Consider the following 26,186-nt stretch of genomic DNA (forward strand, 5'->3'; position numbering starts at 1 on the left):
TGGATCCTTTCAAAGATACACCAAAAAACCAATTATGATTATTAAACCTATGTAATATAAATATTTACACCCTTCCCACCCAGTGCCTGCATTGAAGTTGTGGTGAGAGTGCTGGGAAAGCCAATTTATTCTGATTTTCACCTGCAGAGAAATCCACAGTGTCCACCTCATTAGGATAATTATTTTCCTCGTAGGGTTTTTGCCTTCATTTCTCCAGGCTGAGAGCAAAAATCCCAGAGTGGTTTGGGTTGGAAGGGACCTTGAACTTCATTTAGTCATGGGCCTAAATCTCTACAGTGCCCAGTGAAATGGGAGAATCTTTTATTCTGCTTTTCTTTTGGATCTAAGCACAATCACATCAAATTTAAAGTGATTACCTCCAGAGTAAGATCCCATCCAGGATAAACCACTCCAGCAGGATTTTCCCATTCCTGATTTCCCTAAGCAAGCTCAGTCACAAACATCCCCAGATGTTCTTCAGAATGTTGTTTGTCTTCATCCAGGAGAAGGATCAATTCTGTTGTGGAAACAGTGCACAGCATGGGATCGCTCTAATCAATCTGAGCAGGCCTTGGTAAAACTATCTGGTAGTCTGCAATCCAGCAGCATCAAAGCTAATTAATACTTTAGTCAGCTTAATGAATGTATTAGTGGTTAATATTTGTGTATAAGCTCCTCATAACTCAATAATCCTATCCCATTTGCATTATTAATAGGACAGGTATGAGCTGATTGATCATAAAACCCATTAACTCAGATTTGTGCTGCCTTCAGTTCCCTCCAAGGAAGAGCAGGAATCACTGAGGATTGCAGGGAGCAGACTCTGCAAAGGCCTTTTCAGATTCCAGGTGAGTGGCACTGAAGACTTGCAATGGAACGCTGCATTTTAAACCAACATGAACTGATCTAGGAGGTGATGGATGTGATTCCATTAATTCCAAGCAAAAATCACTCAGCCCTGAACCCAAGGGCTGAGTGCCCTGGTTTATGAGATGCCCAAATTCTTTCAGGTCAAAGCTCCTCTACAAGGCAGGAGAAACAGCCAGGAAGGAAGGGGAGAAAGAGGGAGAGGTACAATCCACTCCACAAAACAATTTCCCTTCATTTCCCTTCCTCTCTTTGCCCCACTCCTCACATAAAAACCATCAAGTGGGAGCTCATTTACTGAAATGAAGCTGGAGGTTGGCTCAGGTGGGAGAGGAGTAAATAAACCAAGTGCTTCCAACGCCTGCTAGAGAGGAACAATATTTTGCAATTTCCCTCCTACAGGCTTTGTGTTCTACAAAGAGAAATAAAAACGTGCTTCATCCTCTTCAGCAGCCTTGAAAGCTTTTGCTTATTCACAGCCCCTGACAACAGAGGCCAGATAATCCTCTGGAAGGGGAGAGCGCCGTTCCAACGCTGCGGAGAGAGCGTGCAGGCAGATGAATTCCATTGGAACAACAATAAAAAAAAACAGATGAGGAAAAAGCAGCTCATTCCTTTGGAGACTCATCTTTTTAATGCACCATTTCCACAGGATCTTCTAATTGCGTCTTGTGGGATTGGAGTGTTTTCTCTTGCAGCCTCTCTTTGGAAATTTGTTACATTTCCTGCTACGATGTTCTCCTGCTATTTTATTTTCAGGTTTGAAGAACTGTTTTCCTATCTTCCTTTTTTTTTTTTTTTCCCTTCTCTGAGATATTTTCCCCATCTCTCCCATTTCCATGTTCATGTTGTTATTATCAGGGAAATTTAAGCTTCTGTGGTGCTGTGAAGCTGAATCCTCTTTTATTGCCACGCTTTCTTATGTGGTGGGACAGCAGCGAGAGCTGCTGGTTAATCACTTCTGAAGTCCTACATGTGGCAGGGAGATGTGCTATGAATTATCCAGTGAGCTGTACCTGCATGATTAATGAGAATCCATTCTCCACTCTGCACTCCAGTGCTCCTCCAGTTGCAATTTCTTTGTTAGAGCCGTGTACAAAGGGAATGAGAGAGGAGAGGAGACAGGAAAACCTCAAGGAAAGGAGTTTGTGGCTGAAAAAGGGGGATGAGAGCAAGCAGCAGTGCCACTGCTCCCAGGGCTGGCCAGATGTTTGCTCATCTGTTCAGGCACAGCTCTTTATTGTCAGCTGCCACATGACAAGTGGCAAAGTTAAAGCTTAATAAGTAATTAAGACAGTCTGCCATGAAAATGAGGGAAAAAAATGAGGGAAACAATGTCTTTCACCTCTCCTCGTCTGATTTAACTGGTTAAAAATGTTCCTCTATTTTGCATAGAGCTGAGCAAATCACTCATTATAAATAATGTATTAACCCAATTTCTTCACTTTTGCTCTGTGAAATGTTCCTGACTAGATTTATAACTATTCCTTCTTGAAAAGTACTGGTACCTGAAAGCAAATCAGCAGATATTTTATCTGCTCATGATAACTCCATCCAAACAGGTTGTGCTGTAAATTGAGAAAGTCTAATACAACCTCTCCAGGTACTATTTGAGACATATTTAAGAAATAGCTTCAGAGAAAATATTTATAGCTGAAATCAGTGTGTTGGGAACATTTTGTGCACCTGAAGCTCACTGATGTGCTTGAGGAGAGTCACTGTGAAGAACTCAGGGCCAACTAAAAATTAAATATTTCTTAATATGCCAGTAAAATGATTGCTATTACTAGATCTGCTTAAATTGGCAGATTCATAGCTCTGTGAGATAGACAGTATCACCTCAGGTGTACAAAATATCCAGATATTGCACTGCTCCAACACCAGCTAGACTTGTCTCCAGATCTTTCATTTCCCTTGATGCAGTTCCATGTTTTCTTTCAAAGGTCTCTGTGCAGGAGGCTCAAATAGCAGGGAAAGCCCCTCCTGAGATAATGCAGGAAGACAAAAAATGCCAAGTGTGTCCAGATCTCTGTTTTGGAGAAGAAACTGCATTTCTGGCAGGCAGCAGAGATCAAATCAGGCAGCAAAAGCCTGGCTGCCCCCAGTCTATGAAGGGCAATGAGAGTCAAGGGAGATCAATAAATTTTGGGTAAATTTTCTCTCTTAAAAGAGACTTTTAAATGTGCATAATTAGCCAGTCTTGGAAGTGTCACAGCAGCTCAGAGCAAAGCTCTCCTGTGGGTGTTAAAGGTTTGGGAGAGCAGATTGTACCCCCTGAAACCTGGCCACTCCAAAAACACCAACACAAAAAGCAGATCTTGTTCACCCATTGCAAAATTAGCTTTTACTTTGTAATTAATAATCCACAAACTGATTTATTCTCTTTCTACTTAGCAATCCTCAAACCAGCATTTTTTTTTCCCGGTTTAATGACTGAAGGAACTAAAGTATATTACTAGATTTCCTTATTTTTGCTCTCTCGTGACATTGGACTGGCATTTGAGAATTATCATTAGAAGTCTCTGGTGCTTTTAGAGCTGAACCCAAGGAACTGCAGGAAAGTGAGAGATATAAAATCTATTTTCAGGATGGGATTGTGCATATCCTCTGCCATAATGTACATAACATAACAGTGCCTCTGCCTGCACTGTCTGCTACAGGATACACTCAAACTCTCAGTCTATTTATTAAAGATCAATTTTTGTGATATCATTGATCCCCTGCACACTGGGATTGTCATCCTCACTCAGGAGCAGCTGAAATTCAATCCTTTCTTCTCCATCCCTCTGTGGATTAAACCCTGGGACACACATAATAGACACTCTCTGGGAAGATAATGTGCCTCTGGTATTAGACAAAAAAATGACAATAATGAAGGAATATGTTGTTAAAAACGGTGAAGAATAACAGCCTGATCATTTCCTGCTCTGTGCCCAGGAAGATACCAGGATAAACAGTCAGCCAATCTATTGAAGCACTCAGAAGATAAAGGATGATAAGAAAAGAACCAGCATGGATGTTCTGAGAACAAATCATATCAAGCTCCATTCTGCAGATAAGGTGGGTGGGGAAGCAGGGAAGATTTGTACAGGAGCTGTGCTGGTGGGTCAGTAACACAGAGAAACAGAGAAAATCAGGATAAATGAGCAGGAGCAGCACAATTTCCATGTGGGGCAATTCTTCAAGGCTACTTAGCTCTACAGCTGGAATATCTGCCTTGACTTGGACTGAAGGGAATTCTGGGGGGAACGTGGCCAGAACTGCAGAAAAAATGGAGCATGAGGAAAGCCTGGCTGGGTTAAGGATGGAGCTAAGGGGGATGGTGAGGGAGGGGAAATATCTTCACGTGTGGGAAGTTCTTTCAGAACCTCCACGGCATCAGCTCCAGCTCTGTCCTCTGCAGGAGGAAGGTTTGGAAGTGTCCTGCCTTCAGGAGGGAACAGGAGAATTTCTGTGATGAAATTGCAAGGGGAGTTCAAGTTAAACACCAGGGAAATGCCCAGCCTAAAGGCCAGATGGGTACTGGAATAAACAGTGTAGGATCTGTGGAAGGACAGGTTAGGCAAACACCTGCCAGACACAACTGAAGTCTGGTTTATGTTACCTTGAGATAAATATAATGTGGGTGACTTCATTAAAAAAACTTCTTCCATCATCCCTGTTTTCTACATTTCCATTTTCACTTTTTCTCTGACATCCAGCTTAAGCTTGGAGTAATTAAAATATCTGAAGCCAGATAATAAATCTAAAATTTTTGGTTTGGGGAAACTCAAGAGACATCATGTTTATTGTTAGTTGGAAAGATCCCTTCAAACCCAACCTCAATTAAAGATATTGATCTCAATTTTCTTACTTTTAGAGCAATGAAGGCCCAGGTATGATTTTGCACTGTTAATTCCATGGACTCATTCTGCAGAGGCAGAGCCAAAGGTTTCTTTAAATTAAATGCCCAGTAGCCAACAAATATTTGGTTCTGTTGTTTATAAAGTCCTGTTCTCATGAGATCAGAGGCAACTTTTATATTTTCCTTTGTTGAATTAATTTTATGAGCTCTTCAGGCTTGGTGTTGTTTCCTTGCTTATTATTTGTTTTGCTTTTCAAGATTGTTTTCATCCAATTGTCCTTCTCTAGATTTACAGTGAAAACAACTGAGGACACTTTGTACATAACCCTTTCATCCAAAGTGATTGAAAAGTTCAGCTGAATATGTTCAGTGCATTTTTTTTTCACTTGTCATCCTTCACAGCTTCCCTTCTTTACATTCCACCTCCAAATATTGTTTTGTTTAAGGAGGGAAAAAAACCTCATCCTGGTGACAATTTGCATAATATGTTAATGCTGATATGCATCCAGACATCTGGATGGCATTTTAATATCTCATTCTCATTCAGACAAGTAGGAACTACACAGATGGGAGAGACAATTTTAAGAACATTGTTGTAAACAAATAAGGCAGCCAGGAAATCAAACACGCTCCACGATGGGCTTTGTGGGTGAGGATGTGCTCATGACATGTTGTGACTGCAGGAGAGAGCTGCCTGCTCCACTCGCAGCTGCGCCAGGACCTAAATCCAGGCCTGCAAATGGAGATTTGGGATCATTTCAGGAAGTTCCCTTCCCAACCCAACCAAACTGGCAGCTGAGATTATCCCCAGTGCTCATCAGATGGAATTATGTGGGGCTCTGCTGTAGGGTTTGATTTATCTCACTTTCAATTAGCAAAAGAAACAGCAGCAATCCTGATTGCTTCAGGAAGGAGACCTGTGAAATGGTGCTCTCCTGCTCCACATAATCAGGTACCTCCTGGGAGTGACTGGCTCCTGCTGGTAAAACTCATCTCCACGGAGGCCTGGGTAATTCCCTGGTAATTCCCTGCAGCCCCCTTGAATCTGCTGCTTGTTTGCAGCTCTTACAGCAGTGCAGTGGCTCTGAGCTCCAGCATCCCCAGCCAGGGCTGGTATTTTGTCTGCTCCAGCTGTTCGTGCAAGAGCCATGAGCAGCCTTTGCTGCAGGTGGAGCTGGCAGCTCAGCAGATGCTGCACATTGGTGCCTCTCTCTGGATTGCACTAAAAGCCACAAAATCAGAGCATTCCCAAGAATCTGAGCCCCACAGGGATCATCTCTGGCCCTGCACAGGCCAGTCCTTATCTTTTCCAAATATCACCACAAACTGATTACTTCCCCTTCACCTCTCAGCAGCTATTACTACAGATCCCACACTACTGAATTCCCAGGATTTCTCAGGAACTCAGCTGTGTTCAGTGAAATATGTGATAAAACAGTCCAGGACTCTTCTTTCATCTCCTGAAACACAGGTAAAAAAATGGAATTTAAATTCTACTCCTTCACTATGGAATTGTCAGGGTTCTGAGAAGCCTGGTCTAGTGGAAGGTATCTCTGCTCACGGTCTTTAAAGGTCCCTTCCAACCCAATTCTCTCATTTTAATTATAAATAAATGAAAATATCAGAAAATCTATTAATTTTACATGACCAAAATAGGTATCTAAGCCTTTACTGGAATATTGCACGGAGAGAAACATCAATGAGCTATTTAGGAAACTAGTTGAAAATCTGTGCCTGGTTCAGTCTGGGTAACTGAAGACCAGGGGTCTCTCCTGAATAAAAGAAAATGTGATTAGAAGCTGAAAGACATGGGTGGTAATGACCTCAGAAAGCAGTTTAGCAAGAGAACTTGTAAAAACAGCAATTCCTAAAATAATTCTGCTTTTCCTCTCACCTCAAAGCTGCAGATTTGCATGTGGCAAATGCTAAGGAGGGGTGGAAGACAACTCACAGGAATGAGAGCCAGAGGTAATGGAAACACAGAGAAAGGCCTTAATTTGTGCTCAAACCAAGGAATAAAAACAAGATGCAGCATAAAATAAAACTGGACAGGAGCCCCTCAGAGTGAATGGTGAATAAACCAATTTTCCTTCACGATTCCAACCTGCTCCTTGTGCTGTAGTAACAATTTCAGGAGACCTTTCCCATCAACCTGTGGATGATTTCCACCACTGGATCTTCCTTTTTCTGTGAGAGAAGTTTCCCTCATGCTCCATCTCTGTCTCTTCTCCTTTTTTCTGAGCCCAAATTTGGGTGCTGTGAGCCAGGTAGCAGCAGATTGAAGCTGTCACCAGGATTGGGATCAGGAGCAGAACTGGCAGTTGGAATCTGGGCCAGGAAGTCTTCTAATGCAAACTTTATGTGCTGTATCTTAAGTTTGCCTTAAAATAAAATAAAAGGCAATAAAACTTTAATCCTAAGCATGCTAACATTGAAAAAATTAGTTAAAAGAAGGATAAAAATAGTAATTTTTTAGTCTGCAAACTGTGAGATTGCAAAGTGTTTGCTCTCCAAGGGGATTCTGTATTTTGTTCACACAGCTGGATTTTTGTGATGGCTGGGACAGGCCAAAAGCAAATCATGATCTAATTGTTCCTCCTTCAAGCCTGGTGGTGATGGAGCTATTGTGGCAACCTGAATGTCTGGGTGAAAAAACATTAATAACAAATGATTCTCTGATCACAGAGTGCTGGAAAGCAGGAAAATGATTAAATTATGATGGGAATAGTCAGAAAACAGGAGACAGAGGCTTTAAAAGCAGAGATTTGTTTGTTTAAGGCAGCTGGGGCTGATGTGTTCTCTCACCAGGGTTAGCAAGTTGTGCTCATTCCATGATCATCCCTCCACCTTCCCTTCCTTGGAATTTCCCCCCTCCCTGAACTAAGAAAGAAACTCAGAGAACCCAAAGTTATTTTTGAAGTCAATCATTTTCCCAAATATCAATCTTCCTGCACCTCAGCATCCCCCAAAAGCTGGCATTTTTATAGGATTGCAGGAGCTTTTGGTGAAAGGTTTCCATAAAATATGTATGAATTCACTGTATACACACAGCAAAAGGAGAACAGATACATCACAGCAGATCATATTTTTGTGTCATCTTTGGTGAGAAAATATAGATCAATTGATTCTAAACTGTTTTCTGGGACTGGAACAGCACAAAAAGCACTGGGTAACTGATGCTGACCACAGGAAGAGTTACTGTCTAATGAGTTTTCTCCATTTGGATCTGTAACATACAATTCCACCTTGAATGAAATCAAATTTGTCGTCTCCTATTCTTTATCAACAAGTGAAAACCAGAAAAGCAGCTCCAGCTCAATCCTTTAAACCACAGCCACATTAAAACCCTTCAGCCGAAAATTTACAACAACTTCTACGTGGAAAATGTGATGTCTTGTTCCTCAACTGTTTCCAAAGCCAGTGTCTTTTCAAAACCATTGAAATTTCTCCAAAACAGTGAAGCTGCTCGTTCAGGCTGCATGATTGCATTTGAGGATTTGAAAGCGAGTGAACACAGAGCATTAAAGCAGCCAGTATTGATCTGCATTATGAGCATAATCCCCACTGCTGGAAGAGGTGGAGAGGAGCAATCTCAGTGCCTGGAGATGACTTAAAGCTGTTCTTAGTTTGTGCAGCCCTGGTTTGGTGGCAGAAGATCAGTTGATAAATTGAGGGATCATGAAGGCCAATCTTTGAAAGGATTTTTTAAAATATTCTCAGGAACTTGGGTACCTTAAAGAAGCTGTCAGTGCAGGTATGTTCCTCAGCAGCATCAGGTGCACACAGAAAACTTCCTAGCAGTGATTTCAAAACCTACATTGTTAAAAAAAGGTTTAATTAAAATGAAAGGGGCTCCTTTCAAGTTGTTCCAGGCTTCAGCTGCTTACCTTAATCAATTAAAGAAAAAAAAAGAAAAAAGGTGGGATTGTCTCCTCCAACAGATCTTTTGGAATTGCTCCAATACTCTGTGAAATTTTAGACTTAGGACAGCTCTTCATTCTAACCAAGATAATAAAATTTCACAGAAGAAAAAGCATCCCATTGTGTGCAGAGCTGGATGAAGGCAAAAAAGCATCAAAATGCTTCATTTCTCTCCCTGCCTTGAGCAAAGCTCCCCCTGCTCTCAGAAATTCTGGGGTGTAAAACCAGGAAAGGCTTTGCAGCAAAGGGCCAAGGGGAAAATAGAAGTGAGAGGGAGGAGATGGACTTTCCTCAGGGATTTAATTGTGCTGCTGACTCTGTCTCCCTCCAGAATCCCATTTCCAAACTTCTGAGGGTGCTGAACCTCCTTGGGGCTCTCTCAAAATTGTTTAGTTTGGGTTTTTCAAAGCCAGAGATTACAACATTTCCCCAGCAATTTGCTTTTCATGTGTTCCTGGATTTCAGTGTGGAAAATCGTTGCTTTTTACAGAGAAGTTGACCAGAATAGAGAGACACAGGCAAAGCCCTGGAGCTCCAGGGAAAGGGGATCTGATCCTGCTAATCCTCAATAATTCCCTTATTTTGTTTTGTGGACCATGTGGCAAAAGTCCTGCTGCTCTTTTCTCCTCTGTCATCTTGTGTTATTAAAATTCCCTTCCATCCTCCATCTCCATGCAAAATAGGTTGTGTCCTAAAATGGTATCAAGTCAGCAAACTCATCCTGAAAGAACAGGGAACACTCCTCAGCAATTTGCATCCAAATTGTGGATAAAAATCGGGGATTCATCCTCTGTCCCTCCAGCTGGCAGCAGAGAGGCAAGGCTTTGTTTTTATCTGTCTTATGTACAGTATTCATAATTGAAATGGTAATTTTTTATGTTCGTGGCTGATTTTTGTTCAGTGAGATCTGTTTCACCCTCCTGCCTTGGGAGGGGGATATCTTAATCATATTTATAGCATTTATAAAAGTCATTCAAACCTTGTATTTTATGAGATCTGAGGCATGTAGAGAATTTCTACTGAGAATCATCTTTTTTTTCCCCCCACCCTAACAGGAGAAAGGACTGCATTAAATTATCCGAAATTTAAATGCATTAGCTGTTAGCCAGGGTGAATTTTCATATAAATTAATATTGTTATTGTATTTTAATAAAGCCACGGCATTTATGGAATTATGCAGACATCAATTACTTGGAGGTATCTTGGAACAATTATTGACTTCATGCATCAGCTATTCCCTCCCTTCCAAACCAGTTGCACTCTTCAGGAACACCATCCATCAACAAGCCATAAACCACATTTTCAAAGCCTTCCAGCCCATCACTGTTAGAAAAAGCCCCCTGAGCCCACGACATCCTCATGTGTGGCTGTGTAATTAAAATTTTGACATGTGCAAGGAGTTGTAAGATAGATAAAAGGGCCTGGGTTGTAAATAGAAGTTGAAAGGCTCCCAGCAGATGGTTGGTTTGTGGCAGAGCCAAGAGATGACAAACAGATGGTTTGGGTGTGAAGGACAGGCTGGGAGAGCTGGGCGTGCAATGGGAGACAGCTCTGTGGAGTTCTGCTTGGAGAGGAGGTTAAACATTTCACATGTTTCTATTTGCACCCACAGCAATGTGTCAGTGGAAAAAGGCCAACCATACAGCCTAAGAATAATAAAAATAATAATCAGTATCCAGTCATTCCAGACAGGCTTCAGGGAGGCAAAATCTGTTCGAGCTGCAGCTCTCACTTGAGTAAGAACACAGCCACTGCCACCCCAAGTCCTGTGTGTGGGCTCAGTTGTCTTAATTTAAACAGAAATATTCAAAGTTGTGGCAAAATCAGATGTACAGGTGCCTGAAAAGCAGATTCAGTCACGTTGTAAATGAACTGGAGCTTGCAGGCTTCTTTCTTGTCTCTAAGTGTGTTAAGTGTGTGATGAGTGAGTTCAGCTCAGATTTAGGTGATTCTGCACCAAAATCATGACCAAAAGCAATCTCCTCTGGGCACAAAGATCAAATCAAATATTACTTATTTTTGTTAAACAATGGCAAATGTGAAATCACAATCAAATTAAAATTACAATGTTTTTCATCCTATTCTCGAGTTCAGTTCCCTGGTACATTTTGACTCTGTCCTGTTTGCCAGACAAGCTCTGCACCAGCAGCAAAAAAAAAAAAAAAAAAAAAAAAAAAAAAAAAAAAAAAAGAATTTCTGCAAAATAATGGGCAAAAGATCCTTTTTAGTAACCAAAATCAAATTTCCTAAGAACAACAAAGGTTCGGGGTTAGGGTGTAAAATACAGGGTACTCTTTGACAAGATTCTGTGGAAAAATTTGATCCATGTAGTAAAAGGCAGACATTTATAAAAACAGTCAATCAATATTTATTCTTTCCTCTTACTACAAAAAGCTATTTACATTTGAAACAGCATTCCTGTTTCTGAGAAGTGAATTTCTGCAAAGCAAATGTTGCACAGGAAGCATTTTTTAAAAGCCTAAGTAAGTTTTAACTTGCAAAAACCCAATACAATTTTAGAGCTTTGTGTAGGTTTTTGCTCAATATTAATAAGAAACTGTAGTTTTACTAAGAGGGGAGCACTGGAGAGCTGATAAACAGTGGTGGTTTCTAGAAAGGCTTGGAGTTTTTTCTCATAACTATTTGAAAGATTGGCACAATCTGTTGCTCTAAGAACCAAAACAAAGTGTCCTGTAGTGAATACTCCTGGTCTTTGAGGAGCTCCCACAACCTGGTGGAACACAATCCATAAAGGTAATTCGTGTTTTCCTGCCTTACCAAGCCCAGGAGTTGTTCCAAGCCTGAAGTGCAGGTTTAGATTTTATCTCGACATTATTCAGATCATAGAAGTTCTTTGTTGCAAATACATCCCAAATTAAATAATAAATGGAAGTCTATTGAGCAGTCATACTACAGAGAATAAGACATTGAACACACTACAGACAATAAGACATTGGCCACAAACTGGTGACAGATAATTCATTAAAATAATTTGTGTTTTTCTTAGGAAAGTTGCTCCAAGCCTGACCTGGGGAGGAGGTGCCTTGGGCAGGTTTAGATTTTCTCTGTGGCCACGAACTGGTGAGAGAGAAATCATTAAATTAATTTGTGTTTTTCTTAAGAAAGTTCCTCCAAGCCTGACCTGGAAAGGAGGAGCTTGGGAGGTGCACGTTTGGATTTTATCTCTGCTTTAACTCCATCTGCATTCATTCTGCTGCCTGAATAATCTGCTCAGCCCCTGCCAAGCTCCCTCTCCTTGCTCTTTTGGGGCTGGCTGTGCCTGGTGGATCCTGGCTCAGCATTTCCCAGGCTGTCCCAGCTGTCACCACTCCTCAGGGTGACAATCCCTGCTCCTGCCAGCTTCTCCTGATGGTTCCACTCCAAGCCCTGCCCTCCATCCCTCTGGCACTGCAATCAAGCAGCATCACCCCCATCACTGATCCACTCTTTTTTCTCACAATGTTGGCAAATTTATCTTCTTTTTTTTTGCCTGGAGACAAGCTGGGTATTTGGGCTATAAATTATTTTCAGGATTAACTTATTTGACCTACTCTTTTTTTTTAATTTTGGCTATATTTTTTTTATTTTGGCTAAATTTTATTTTGACTGTCACTTGTCATGTTTTCTTTTTTTATCTCACCCCTGTATCCCTGATTGTTCTCTTTGATTTTTTTCTCTCTGCCAGGTCTCACTGTCCAAAGAAGGTGATTTTTAGTAGCACTGTTTGTGCTCTGACAGCTGAGGCTGTGTCACAAAAATATTACAAACTACATCCTTCACAAGTTTCCAGTAGCCATAAACATTTGCTCTAAAAATCTGTGTAGGATTTTGTTGAGGAAATTATTTCTGTAAATCTGGGTGATATCTATATAAATACTTATTAATAATGTGCAAATAAAATATATTGATATATTCTCAAGGCTTAATAGAAACCACAGAAGCACAAATGCCTGACAGAAATAACAGAAGCACGTAATAAATGTGAGTACAGATTGGTCTTATGTTTGTGTGGGGATTGTTCTCATGTAAAAATGATATCTGAATATCAAACAGCCAGACCTATTTGGAGATATGTATTTTTTCAATATATTTAAAGTACTAAAATTATATTTAGATATAATATGCATTTATTATAATCATATATTTAGATCTAACTGGTTCTCAAAATTTAAAAATAAAAAGCTCACCTGTGTCCCTGTCTCTAAACTTCCAAAAATACCTTAAAATAATCCCGACAACACTAAGCTTCCAAAAATACCTTACAACATTCCCTACCACAATCCCTGATCTCTGGGTGAAGCATGGAGACACTGAAAGGATTTCTCAAGGCAGATCTGATCTTTTCTCCCTGCTTCCATCAGGACTGTGGCAGAGTCAGGGTTAATTTTGGTTTGCTCTGTTCTCCTCTGTGAGGACAAAACCCTGGAGCTCATTCCAGGGAGGGTTGTGCCCTCATTCACCCTGGAGTCACTGATTTCTCCAGATGACTTCAGATTTAAAGTGTCCTGAGTGAGACCAGAATTTGACCCATAATCAGGTGGTTTTTTTTAAGTTATGAGGTTTTTTTGCAGCATCATCCACCTGAACACTCACTTTACTCACCCATCAATATTCACCCTTTAGAGGATGATTTCCTATCAATGACCTGTAGAAATTGGGCCCTTCAAGTAATAAAAAAGACCCCAATGACAACAACATCTGCCCCCATCCAGCCCTTTGTTCCCCTTAGAGAAGGGCTGGAGTGGTGAGGAAGTTAAAGGGGAGATCATTTTTAATTTTCACATTTCCCAATTGAGTGGCTCCGTGAATCACCATTTTTTGGGAGCCTGGTCATGGAAGCAGTGACAAAACATCCTTTGACTTCCACAGATCTTTTCTGAACTCTTCAGAGAGGGGAAAAGCAGAGTACTGGCATTTATCAACCTTTAAAACCCATATAATTATAAATTTATCTTTTCTTGGGCATGAAAAACAACCAACTATCCTTATCCAAAATTGCCATGGCTACCTCAGATTTTCCTATGGACAATCCCTTAAGCAGCATCACAGCCCTACAAGCAATAAACTGACCATTCTCCTAACAATAAAACCTGGTGGAATGACAGAAAATAATAATTTCTCTGCCAGTTGATGTTTCTTTACTCACCTGATGCAAATCTAAAAGCAAAGTGACGTGGCCAGTGATGGAGGGAGATGCTGCAGGGTCCCAGCCTGTGGAGAGGAGCTGGAAGGGACAGAAAATTATCTGTGTGTGTGTGGCAGGGAGCTCCTGAGCAGAGAGGATGTGGGGAATGCAGGGTGTGTAAAATGCAGGGTGTGTAAAATGCAGAGGGTGTAAAATATAGGGTGTGTAAAAGAAAGGGGGTGTAAAATGTAGGGTATATAAAATAGAGGGGGTGTGAAGTACAGGATGTGTGAAATGTAGGGTGTGTAAAATACAAAGGCTGTAAAATACAGAGGGTGTAAAATATAGGGTGTGTAAAATACACGGTGTGTAAAATGTAGGGTGTGTAAAATACAGGGGGTGTAAAACACAGGGTGTGTAAAGTACAGGGTGTGTAAAATGTAGGGTGTGCAAAATACAGAGAGTGTAAAATACAGAGGGTGTAGAATATTGGAGGCATAAAATACAGGGGGTGTGAAATGTAAGGTGTGTAAAATGTAGGGTATGTAAAATACAGGGGGTATAATATATAGGGTATGTAAAATGTAGTGTGTAAAATGTAGGGTGTGTAAAGTACAGAGAGTGTAAAATACAGAGGGTGTAGAACACTGGATGCATAAAATACAAGGGGTGTGAAATGTGTGTAAAATGTAGGGTGTGTAAAATGTAGGGTGTGTAAAGCACAGGGTGTGTAAAGCACAGGGTGTGTAAAATACAGGTTGTGTAAAGCACAGGGTGTATAAAATTCGGGGTGTGTAAAGCACAGGGTGGCCATAACGTAACAGAAGATGTGTATCAAACACAGAAAGAGCTGAAAAACTTGGGATTTGGGCAATTATCCTGCTTCATTTGGGAGGGAAAGCCACAAAACCAGAGGGTGACCCCAGCTGAGCCCCCTGCAGCACCTCACCCCTTCCTGAGTCCTCTCCAAAGCCATCCCCTCATCCCAAGGTGCAATCCCCTCTGCAGCTTGGCAGAGCTGCCTCAAAGGATCCAATTTTCTGACCTTGCTCAGCTCTGCTGCTCTGTTCTTGGCCTTCCCCAGAACTGTGCTGTGAAACTGTACACAAACATTTCTATGTGAACATATGTATGGGTCATTGTGTATGTATTTATAGATGTGTGTGCAGGTTGAGATTGCAAATACAGATTGAACCAAACCCAGTGTGTTTTAAAAGAGAACAGAAGCTTTTAGCAAATGAAGGTTAAAGGGATCAGGTTCCCAATGAAATAGAAAAACTCCTGTTAAAAAGCAAATAAAACATCACCAAGTGTAACCATTGTGATCTGGTTTCTGATACATCATTAAAAATATTTTAAATATGAAAAATATTTTAAATAATTTTAAAAAATAAGGAGGAAGCAGAACAACTTGTAGTGCTGACACTGAAACAAATGGAATCAGCAAACCCCAGAAAGCACAGCCCTCCTCAGAGCAGCAACACATTGTGGAGAGAGGTTGTTTGACCATTCAATTTGTTGACAAAATTATCAAGATCATTAGGCTGAGTAAGATGAGATTTACAAGTAAAAGGAAGAGTAACATGGAAAATCAGAGGTGAAGGGTTTTATTTGAACTGAGAAATTGCATTTATTATTTAAACACAATCATCATCAACTGTCTGGCCACCAGAAGCAGCCTGGAAAGATGAGATTTAAAAGGAACTTAAACATGAAGCTGAGAGAAAATGAACACAAGGACAATGAAAACCAGCCCAGAATGCTGTAAATTCAAAGAACAGGTTTGGATAGGATATTTGGAATAAATCCTTCCCTGTGAGGGGCTGAGATGGAATTCCCAGAGCAGCTGGGGCTGCCCCTGGATCCCTGGAATGTCCAAGGCCAGGTTGGACACTGGGACAGTGGGAGGTGTCCCTGCCATGGCAGGGTGGATTGGGATGAATTTTAAGGTCCCTCCCAACCCAATGTGCCTGTGCCATGAACATCCTCCCTGTGCCATGGCACCAGCAGCAGCAACATCCTCAAAATACCCAGAGGCTGCATAATTTATAAATTAAATAATAGATAATGGCTAGAAATGCAGACTCAGAAAATGTCCTTTCATCCTTACTCAGAGTTTGGAGTACACACACACGCTCAGATGTTCACACGTGGGGATAGAAAAGCATTTTTTCTGATGGTAGGAGTTTTCTGTCTCCTCTGACAGCATGAAAAGCCAAAATAATTCAGCATCAGGTTGGAATAGATCTGTTGTGAGCAGCAATGCATCTGGGGCTGTGATAACATAAACAATCCCAAGCAAAATTTTATTTCTCCAGAGCATCTCCCTGTTTAAGCTCCTTTTCCTTATCCTTCAAGGCTATGGCCTATATTCATCTGGAGATAACTTCTCAACTCCACAGCACATTTCTGAACTTCACTCAAAAGCCAGGGCTCCTCTGAGTTATTAAACCATTAAAGGCCTCTGTCCCCCCCAATACTGAGGTCACTCATCAAGTGATTAAAGCAGTTTAATTCCAGCTGCAGCAGGGAAAACACAGCACCCACTTTGTGAGACCAGAACAATCCCAGGTGGGTTTTACATGTCAGAACTGGGCTGAAGTGTTCTAATTAAAATAGCAGCTGATGGAACTTCAGATATTGTTCCTAATGCTATGAAAAGAATGTTGGTTGATTCTTCTTTGCACTATGGAAATTCAGCTTTAATTTCATTTAAATGTATTGAAAATCTTCCATTAATTTGATTTACCTGAGTTCCTTTAGGTTTGGAGGCTGAATGTGCTTCCGAGATGGGAAGTGACAAATCAAGAACATTCCATCTGCTCTGAGCAATCAGCAGCTGCTTTGATCCTGAAAAACCCAGAAACCAGGGAGTACAAAGTCCCTAAACACTCCATACACATCCCATGACTTTTTGACTTAATTTTGCCACACTCAAGAGCTGGAAGAACAATCCCTGTGCAGAACTGAGCCTTGAGGTGAATTTAACTCCTGTGCTGAACCCACCTGGAGTGAAACCCTCGGTCTGCTGCAATATTTCATCTTCCAAGAAAGGCAATTCCAGCATGGAGCACCCCAACATCATGGAAAAGACAGAAATTTGACTTCACTCTAATTTCTGGGAGCTGCAACTTCAGTGTTGGTTTATTTGGTTTTGTTGTTTTTTTGGTTTTTTTTTTTTTTCTCTAGCTGCTCAAGGCCTCAAGTGTGCCTAAGAGCTCAGTTTTACCAAATCTTGTTTCTAGGAGCAATCTAGAAAAATATCCCTCATTTTGGGCTAATCTCCTCTTGAATTTTGTGTCTCTCTTCATGTTCTGTGGAGGGTGACCACTCTGTTATTTGTAACCCCATCAAGCAGCGCTAATTTAGTAATGATCACTCCTGCTCCAGCTTGTTACATTCTGGATTTGGGCATCCTTAATTAGTTTCCTTATTGCAACCAGCAGAATTATTCATGTGCTTATCTGTGTGTCTGAGCATTTGGCTGTTCAGAAACTTATTTTTAAAATGCTAACCGACAGCTGGAGTTAATGTTACGTGAAAAATATTAATTCAACTGATATTTTCAGTAACTCTTCAGCTCCTGAATTTCTGCATTTGCATTGGGATCATCCAGACTTGGCTTTTTAAGTGCAAGCTACTCTAATAAAAAAGACAAAAAGTGAATTACTCAACAATGACATGTAAATGTGTGAGAGCACATATATAAATATACATATTTGCAAGCAGTTTTTAATGGGCAGAGGAAACCTGGAATTTGCTGCAGAAACCTTTGCTGTAGAAGCCTTTTCCTGGAGGAGAGATTAAAATTCATTCAAGAAATCTTGCTGACAACTTCAGAGAATTCTATGGCTGCTTCTATTTTGGGCTGGTTTGTGAAGGATTTATCAGGTTTGTGAAAAGCTAAAAGATGGTGTTGTGCATTGTGTGGTGACAGAATGAATTCAGCCTTCCTGCTGCCATTCAGGCTTGTGCAGAATGGTACAGAATATTTCAGCCTCGTGATGGGATGCTGCTTAGCAGGCAGCACCTGAATTTTGTTTAGGGAATGAAAAAAGCTTATGCCTTTGAATGAAAATGAGGTGTTGGGGCACACGAAAAGTAAAATTATAATTTAAGTTATTAACATCTCTAATATGTCATGGCAAAAAATGCCTGTTTGGTAATCAACATCACTTGTGCTTCTGGATTTAAAAAAATAACCTCAGAAAACAGGAAAGAAATAGAATAATAGAATCCCCAAATGGTTTGGGTTGGATGGGACCCTAAAGCCCTCCTATTCCAACTATCCATCCTATTCCAACTCCCATGGGCAGGGACACCTTCCACTGTCCCAGGTGGCTCCAAGCAGCATCCAGCCTGGCCTTGGGCACTGCCAGGGATCCAGGGGCAGCCACAGGGAAGAATTCTTCCCTGAAAAACTCCATTTTTCATGGGACAGAGCTGGGCTGGAGCCTGACTGCAGCAGGAGCCAGCCTGGATCTGTGTGTGAGGCTGTGCAAGAGAAAACGATCCAAGTTATTGCAGTTCCCTGAACAAAGCCCTCCCAGAGAAAGAAATAAACCCAAACAGCATAAAACCAACTCTTCCTCCCCAAACCCCAAAAGAAAGCAACCTGAGGGCTAAAATCTTGTTATCTTTTATAACTCACAATAATTACATTTATGATTGGCTTACTTTAATCTTCTTTACACACACTAGGAAAACATTTTCTTTTCAAAGTGAACAAAACATAGAGTTTTATATTACTTGTATTTATGACAGGAATTATGTGATGTGATGTGCCAGCAGGAGACAGGATGTGCCAGCCCAGGAGATCTTTTCCCTCTTCTATTTCCCCTTCAGTGTTCCTGTGTTCCTACTTAGGAGCCTGCTATAATAAAAGTAGTGGTCATAATATACAATGTACTTTTCCAGATTACTTTAATAGTGCCAAAAAGATAACCAATGAATGATCATAATAAACTATATGTAAAGGGGATCACAAATCTCACTGATGCAGAACAGGAAGAATTTATTATCCAAGTGCTGCTAATGACTTTCTGCCTGCCCCTTTGAAACTGGCTCTGAGCTTAGCACTATCCCTTGGAAATCCTATTCCTAAGTCCACAAGCAGCATGAAATTCCAGTAGGAAATGAAGCACTTTTATTCCAATGTATTACAGCACGTTAATGCTGTTTGTTAGAACATAAACTGCCAGAAACACCCAAATACCAACAGGGAGAGACCTCAGTGTGGGGCTTTAGAGAGTCCTGGGGTTAAAGCCTAAGCTCAGCTCACAGGCAGCTCAGGTTAGGAAAAAGCAGGTCCAGATGGAATTCCTACTGCAGTCCAAGTGCTGCTCCTGGGAGCAGAGCACAGAGTGACCCTGCTGAGCACAGCCCTGAGCAGAGCAGGTGCTGAGGCCTGCCAGCAGGGCTGTGCCATCCAGCAGCTGCTGAAAAGGGATAATTTTTCCTGGGAGCTCTCTCCAAAGCCTTTCTCCAAGTGCCTGCTCCTCGTGGCTGCCTCTGCTCCCATTTCCCTCTGAGTGCTCCTCTCCAGCTCACTCAAGTGATCTGCTCTGCCTGGAGGGGGAGAGAAAGCTGCTGTATCCCTAAATATTGCCATAAAAACACAAACTCCTGGCTGGTAACTGACTCTGGAAATAACTGGAAGTCTCCTTGGATGATCCAAATCCATAGCTCTGCTGAGTACTTCTGCTCACTGCAGCTGGAAAAGGTTTCTTGTGCCACGCTGCATTGCCAGGACAGATTTTGCTGCCTCGTGGCAAGAGCTGCTCAATCCCTTTTCTTCTTCTCTTTTTTTTAAAGGAAACCAACCAATATTCTTAGAGAGCCAGAAGAGGAAACAATAGAGGTTTATGAGTGAGAAAAACATGGAGAGCTCAGAACTCCAGAGAATCCCAGAATGGGATTGGGATGGAAGGGGTCTAAAAAATCACCCAGTGCCACCCCTGCCATGGCAGGGACAGCTCCCACTGTCCCAGGCTGCTCCAGCCCTGTCCAACCTGGCCTTGGGCACTGCCAGGGATCCAGGGGCAGCCCCAGCTGCTCTGGGCACCTGTGCAGGGTCTGCCCACCCTCCCAGGAAACAAAATCCCATCCAACCCTGCTCTTTGTCACATGGAAACCATGCCCCTTGTCCTTCCTGTGCTGGGGACCCCAGGATCAAAAAGTGCCTCTTTAGGGGGGAAAAAAATTCCAAAAATCCTTCAATACAAATTAGAGTAATTACCCCTGAAAAAAGGAGAAGATTAATTAACCACAGCTCCTGTAGTCCTGGGGAATAGGAGGTTGTCAAGCCCAGCCCAGTTCCTGAGACAAGAAGTGAAGGATCAGCCACCTGGAACGGCACCACCGGGGAGGCTCCGGAGCTTCCCGGGAAACCTCACGTCTGTCTCAGCTGCAGTTCCCTCAAAATACGAAAAGGTAAGTGAAAGTGACCTCTGCTGAGCACAAACTTCTTCAAAAACCACAGAATCCCTCTCTCCATAGCTCACTTTTAATTGTAAGTTCTTTTTTTTTTCTTTTTTTGTAAAGTGCCTTACCAAGAAGAAACTGCAGCATCGCCGTCTAAGATGATTGGATTGCTGCAATGAGAGAAAGAGGAAAAGAAGGCAGGAAATAGCAAGACTTGGCTGATTTGGAATCAATGCTCAAAAATCAATATGGGTCCATAAATGCTGTCTTGATATCTCCATAGCTGTATGATTTATCTCCATTATCAGTGTGTTGGTTTATAAGAAGGCAGGTTAAAATTGCCTGTTCTCCTAAACAAACATTTTCATCTCATCCTTAGCCCTGGATTTCTTTCCCCTTTCCTTTTGAGCTCCAAGATCCCAGCCTGAGTAAAACACCATTGTAACTTGAGAGATAAAGAAACAAAATCTGCAACAGGACCTGCCCAGAGCAGCTGGGGCTGCCCCTGGATCCCTGGCAGTGCCCAAGGCCAGGTTGGACACTGGGGCTGGAGCAGCCTGGGACAGTGGGAGGTGTCCCTGCCATGGCAGGAACTGGATGATTTTTAAGGTCTTTCCAACCCAAACCATTCCTGATGGTTTCAAGTTCATGAGCTGAGAAAGAACCCAGACATTCCTATTCCAGTTTGATGGCAAAAGATCAATTTTTGTGTTTTCAGCTTTGCTCTTTCTTCCATCTCCAGGAACCCAGTGAAGAGGATGGAGAGCAAACACTGCTGCAGTGACTGATGGCCTCTCCTACCCAACCTGCTGTATTTGCTATTCCTGCTCTGCAGCCTGGGAGGAGTTTAGTCCATTATTAACCATAATTCCAGCTCTGTCTTGTCAGGCTTAATGCAGCTGATGCTGCCTTTGAAAGTCAGGGCCCAAGACAAGCACCTGAATGTCTCATTGCTTAAAATCAGACATCTAAATCCACCTTACACATCCAAATAAGCCAGAGGAGCTCTCAAAATGCTGAGAATCTGTAACATCCACAGCCCCAGTGAGACCAGGTGATACCCACAATCTTTGGAAACAGAGAGCTCTGATTAGTACCAAAATAGCTGTGAAATGCCTGGTACCCCCACTTGAGTATCTTCTTCAGAGAACTCTGTATTTCATTCCCTGAAATGTTTTCATTTCCTGCAATAGCTGTGTTTATTACTTTAATAAACTGAATTAGGAGATATGGTTATTGGTTTCCTAACTAGGCTGAATTAAGTTTCATTAAAAAATAAAATCCAGGATTCTAGTTTATACTTGGTATAAATGCACTTAAAATGTTAGAACAACCCTACTCCTTTTCCTTTTAATATGCAGATTTAAAAAAATCCTTCCTGCATTAAACCCAGAGCTACACTCAACATTTCAAATGGACTAAAACAAAATAAATAAAAATTTTAATTAAAACACCTAGTATATAATATTTCTGGACTTATTATGTGGGGTTTTTTTCTGCTTGCTGTAGGCCACAGAACAAGATCTGTATAATTACTAAATCAGCATGGTGATGATCCAAAGATGTCACCTGGTCTGGTGGTGGTGGCCACAATCCCTTCAGTGGAGTTATGGCAGTGACAGGGATGTGGCAGCACAGTGAAACCCAGGGAGGACCAGGATGGAGGCAGAGCCACTCCCTGAGCAGGGATAGCCCACCCTGAGCCACCCAAACCCCCACCCCTCCCTGGGATCACCCCTCCCCACCTGCAGAGCAGCAAAGCTGCTGGAGCAAAGCTTCTTTTGGTGGAAATCTCACAGGAGGAGAGAGTTTCTCCATTACCTGCAGCCCTCCTGTGATGTGGCTTTGCTCCCACTGAGCTCAGACAGGCAAAGCTCCCCTCAGCTTCTCACCTCCATCCCAGCTGCATTTATTGATGAAGAACCACTGAAGCACCAGCTAAGTCCTTTAGCTACACTTCTGTCCCAGCAAACTGGTGTTTAATTGTCTGAATGAAAAAAGATAATGCGGGTGGACACTGTCCCAAAGACAAAACCCACCAATTCCCGTCACAGAAAGAGTTAAAATGCTATTTTAAAAAGCCACAGAGCTGCTTTGGACTGTGGGTGGGTTATTGTGGACTAATTTCCACTTTTCAAATGACAAATTATCTCCCACAAAAACAACTGTGGAGCTGAGCTGAGAAGGTTCCCTGAGCTGAAAAGGTTTGGTTACCTCTAAATGTAACAGCAGATTCACTAATGTTCCCCTCATGTCAGGAAAATTACTGTCTGTTTGTCACAGGGAACTCCTACAAACTCTTCTTCCACATCCATAATGAAATCACTGCTCTTTCCACTCACCTAATCTGAATATTGCAGGGCTACAATACGGGAAATGAGAGAAAAGCATTAAAAACTCTTTGTGTGACAGAAGTTAACAAAAGAAGAAATCCTGAAAAAGCTTTGAGGGCTTTAATAAGTCACTGAACGACCACAACCAGCCCAAGTGCTTAGCACTGGGAAGCCAAGCTGTGCCAAAGCCCTGTCTGCAAATGCTGAAGGCTTAATGACACAACCGCTTAATTCTTTGTTTCCTTCTTTGTCTCTTTTCTCTTTTCAGCTCCGTGAAGGGGACACACAATACAGCTTTAGCTAAGCCACCTTCCCGCGAGCCAGGAGAGCCAGCCTGAAAATCAGGCAGGGAGTTCTGCCAGGATGCACTCGCACACAGCAGGATGTAGGAAAATGGTTGGTGCTCGTATTTCGTAACAAATCTCACGACCCTCCTGCACCCCAGTCCAGCCCGAAGCACATTCTTTCCTCTGGTGGTTTATCAATAGTTTAAAAAGGTAACTGATACATCCAAAGTGAATAATCTGTCAGAGAGTGTCGGTTCAGAAATCAGCATCTAAAAATGCAGATTTTCCTGAGTGTTTGAGCATCTCCAAGGTGCACCAGCTCAATGCACATTCCCCAGGTGATGTGTGCACAGAGTGCAGTGAATGCCAAGGAAATGAGAAGACACTGGAGAACAAAATGCTTTTTTCAGGGACGCTTCACATGTGGGGTTGTTTCTTTCTCCTGGAGGAGGGCAGGACAAAAGCCCTGCTCCTGGACAGGCATTTCTGCCTCTGCCCTGCTGCTGCTCTGAGCCCTTCCAGGCCTCATTCCTGGAAGAGCATTAATGGAAGTGATCAATAATGCTGAAAGAAGAAGCAGTGAAGATTCAAATTCCAATCTCAGGTTTTGGTTTTTACATCTGTTTTTCATGGAAGCAACAAGAGAACAGAGCAGGCACCACCAGGCAAGAAAGGAACTGTAAATTAGGAATTAAACCAGAAATAAAGCAGGATTGCACTCTTGCCTCAAACCACCATTAATCTTCATGAAGGCTATAATTCAATGGATATATTGGCCGTTGTGGCTCTGTCAATCCCAAACCATTCTGGGGTTCTGCACAGAACTGGGGTAAATGGTCACTTATAATAAATACTCTGAGCACAGCTGATCATCAGCTCCATACAAACAGAAGAGTAATTAAACAGGCCAAGATGCAGATCACAGAAACAAAGTCAAGATCCCAGGTGCTAGAAAGCAAACTGAGAAAGAAGTGCCAGGTTTTAGATTTGCCATGGCTTGGAGCAGCAGAGCTCCTGATGATGTGATGTGTTTCACAGAACTCGCTGTGAGCAGCACGGCACAGAGTCAGGCACGCTGTAATGAGGAGATGTAGGATGTAAAAATAATTAGTCAGGGTTTATGGAGCCCACCAGCGAAACACAGGGAACTGTGAAGTTATCAAAGGCTCTGTGCAGGGTGTGATAATAGGAAAATGTGGCGTGGCAGATTCAGAGAGAGGAGTGCAGGCCCTCATAACACAACTAATACAACTTCATTGCAGTTACTCCTGGGATTAGTCATTGCAAATGTGCATAAAGCAGCCTATTTGCACTGTATCAGCACCTGCCTTACTGATCCTCTAAACTGCTCCTCCAGTCCTGCTCCTAACACACTTTGAAACAAAGAATCCTTGAGAGACATCGATGGCACTCAGACACTGGTGTCCCTTCAAGCAGGTGGGCTCTGAACACCAAACCCACAGAAGTGGCTTTGCCCACCTTCATCCTTCCCTTCCCTCAGCATGAAAAATACTCTTCCACACTGCCAGTGGTTTTCATCAGCCAAGATCAGAGAATTCTGCACGCTGGGGAGCGCTTTTGGAGTCACCTGAAACACAACCAGCTCCTGTGTTGTATCACCTACAGGTAATGCAGGCACAGAACAGCACCTGCAGGAAGCTTTGGAGCAAACACCATCCCAGGGGAAGGTGCAGACTAATTAAAACCAGTGCTACAAAAAGATGCTGCTGTTCTAACACGTGTTAATGTGAGCTGGTGCACGGGAGAGCAATAAAAGAAATGTCAAAGGAAGCAGGAATCGTGGAGGAGCCTGAACTGAGAGAGGCACAAACAAGAGTCTGGGGAAGCAGGGCACAGACAGTGGAAAACAGAGCTCTCTAAAAATGCAAATATGGGGCAAGGAAGGTGCAGATGGGTCTCTGCCTGGGGGCCAAGGCCTGATCAGTGCTCCTGGAGACAGGTGCTCATATCAGAATGGGTGTCACTGCCAAATGTGCCATTTGATTCATGTTATCATCATCATTTAGGACGTGGACTCACCTGGGTGCACCCACAGCCCAAGATAACCATTCCTCCAAGATCCGTGTAGCTGTGCTGGAATTGGAAAGAGGAGACAGGTTTCCTTCTGCAATCCCAAATCCTGCTCCAGTGCTGCTGGTCAGCTCTGTGCCCACCTGTATCACAGAGGTGCCCTGGAATGCACAATGGTTATCTTGGGGGAAAAGATTTATCTGCTTGTGGCTGTCCCCTCTGGCTCTGGGATCACCAGGGCAGTGGGCAGAGGCTCACCTGAAGCTCTGACTTCATTCCCAGTTCCCCTCCATGGCCTGACTTCATTCCCATCCATGGCCTGACTTCATTCCCATCCATTCCCAGTTCCCATCCATGGCCTGACTTCATTCCCAGTTCCCATACATGGCCTGATTTCATTCCCATCCATTCCCAGTTCCCATCCATGATGATCAAGAGCATCTTTGCTGACACAAACTCACCTGGTTTCCATCAGTGCCCTGCAGACTGAAACCTGAGGAGAACCCAACCCTTCTCAAAAAGGAACAAAGGACTGCAGGTCCAATTTCCCTTCCTGTGTTCAGCCTCCTGGAAAAATGGAAAAAATTAAAATCCCACGTGCTCAAAACTGGGCAACAAGAAGTGCCTCTGAGAGCTCTGTGAGAAACCCTTCCCCATCTGGTCGGTCTTCAGCTAATTAACTGACATGGTTGCAAACGAGCAGCAGCTAATTGGAGCTCTCTGCTCTGCTTTTCCCTGCTAGGAATGGAATGGATTCCAGATGACCAATGGTTCAACATTTTCCAAGCAATCTCCACTCTGTGCTGGGCCAGCATCCCAACAACTTGTCCACGTCCTCACCTTGGACTGGGAATCCAAAGAGCATCACTGGAACTGGGAAGTTGTTCTGGGGAAGCATCAGGCAGATGTGTGCAGGCTCCAGTTCCAAGGATATTTTGGAAAACAAGCCACCTGCAGGCAATCAGAGGCCAGCTGAGCCCCAGCCATGACTTCTCCCTGCAGCCAAGAGAACTCTGAGAGCCAGCCCACGGAACCTGGAGGCACACAGGCCATGCTTGGTGCACTTTGCAGGAGAACTGCAATGTGGAAGAGGAGCTTCTGTGAGTCTCCAGCAGCTGATGCGTGCCAGATCGCCAAATGTGAGGTCCTAAAAAGATTTTTTAAAAAGAGAAAAAAGCACCAGGTTTTCCTGCTCCAGCCTCTGCTAGCATTCCTTCCCTGAGCTCCCAGCCTTTTTTCCAGTGAGGTTATTTGATATTATTCACCCCCAAACACCAGGGACAGCTTTATAACAGCAAGAAATCCCTTAAATACTCTCCATATCACAGAATTACACAATGCTCTGGGTTGGAAGG

General features: G+C 42.6%; 1 protein-coding gene and 1 long non-coding RNA gene across 4 annotated transcripts in view; one reads left to right on the top strand and one right to left on the bottom strand.

The window, feature by feature from the left end:
* The first annotated feature begins 1,490 nt into the window (after positions 1-1,490).
* Positions 1,491-6,744, top strand: LOC135308217 (uncharacterized). Its single transcript, XR_010368761.1, has 4 exons — positions 1,491-1,626; positions 3,805-3,927; positions 6,067-6,182; positions 6,613-6,744. It is a non-coding gene; the product is annotated as an uncharacterized LOC135308217 (long non-coding RNA).
* Positions 6,745-11,055: 4,311 nt separating this feature from the next.
* Positions 11,056-26,186, bottom strand: part of LOC135308216 (uncharacterized) — a 73,092-nt gene continuing 57,961 nt past the window's right edge. The window contains exons 6-11 of one of the 3 annotated variants that reach the window (XM_064433111.1): positions 25,672-25,978; positions 25,293-25,398; positions 24,975-24,992; positions 24,841-24,894; positions 13,779-13,856; positions 11,056-11,710 (exon numbers count right to left, since the gene is read on the bottom strand). In XM_064433111.1, coding sequence (XP_064289181.1) covers positions 11,687-11,710; positions 13,779-13,856; positions 24,841-24,894; positions 24,975-24,992; positions 25,293-25,398; positions 25,672-25,978 — 587 coding nt within the window. In that variant the 3' untranslated portion in view covers positions 11,056-11,686. Of the gene's footprint in view, positions 11,711-13,778; positions 13,857-18,636; positions 19,326-22,072; positions 23,332-24,840; positions 24,993-25,292; positions 25,399-25,671; positions 25,979-26,186 lie in introns of those variants that run through there. The other 2 variants (XR_010368760.1, XR_010368759.1) reach the window with 2 other exon arrangements.

Source organism: Passer domesticus, chromosome 9, assembly GCF_036417665.1.
Source record: "Passer domesticus isolate bPasDom1 chromosome 9, bPasDom1.hap1, whole genome shotgun sequence".
Lineage (NCBI taxonomy): Eukaryota > Metazoa > Chordata > Aves > Passeriformes > Passeridae > Passer > Passer domesticus.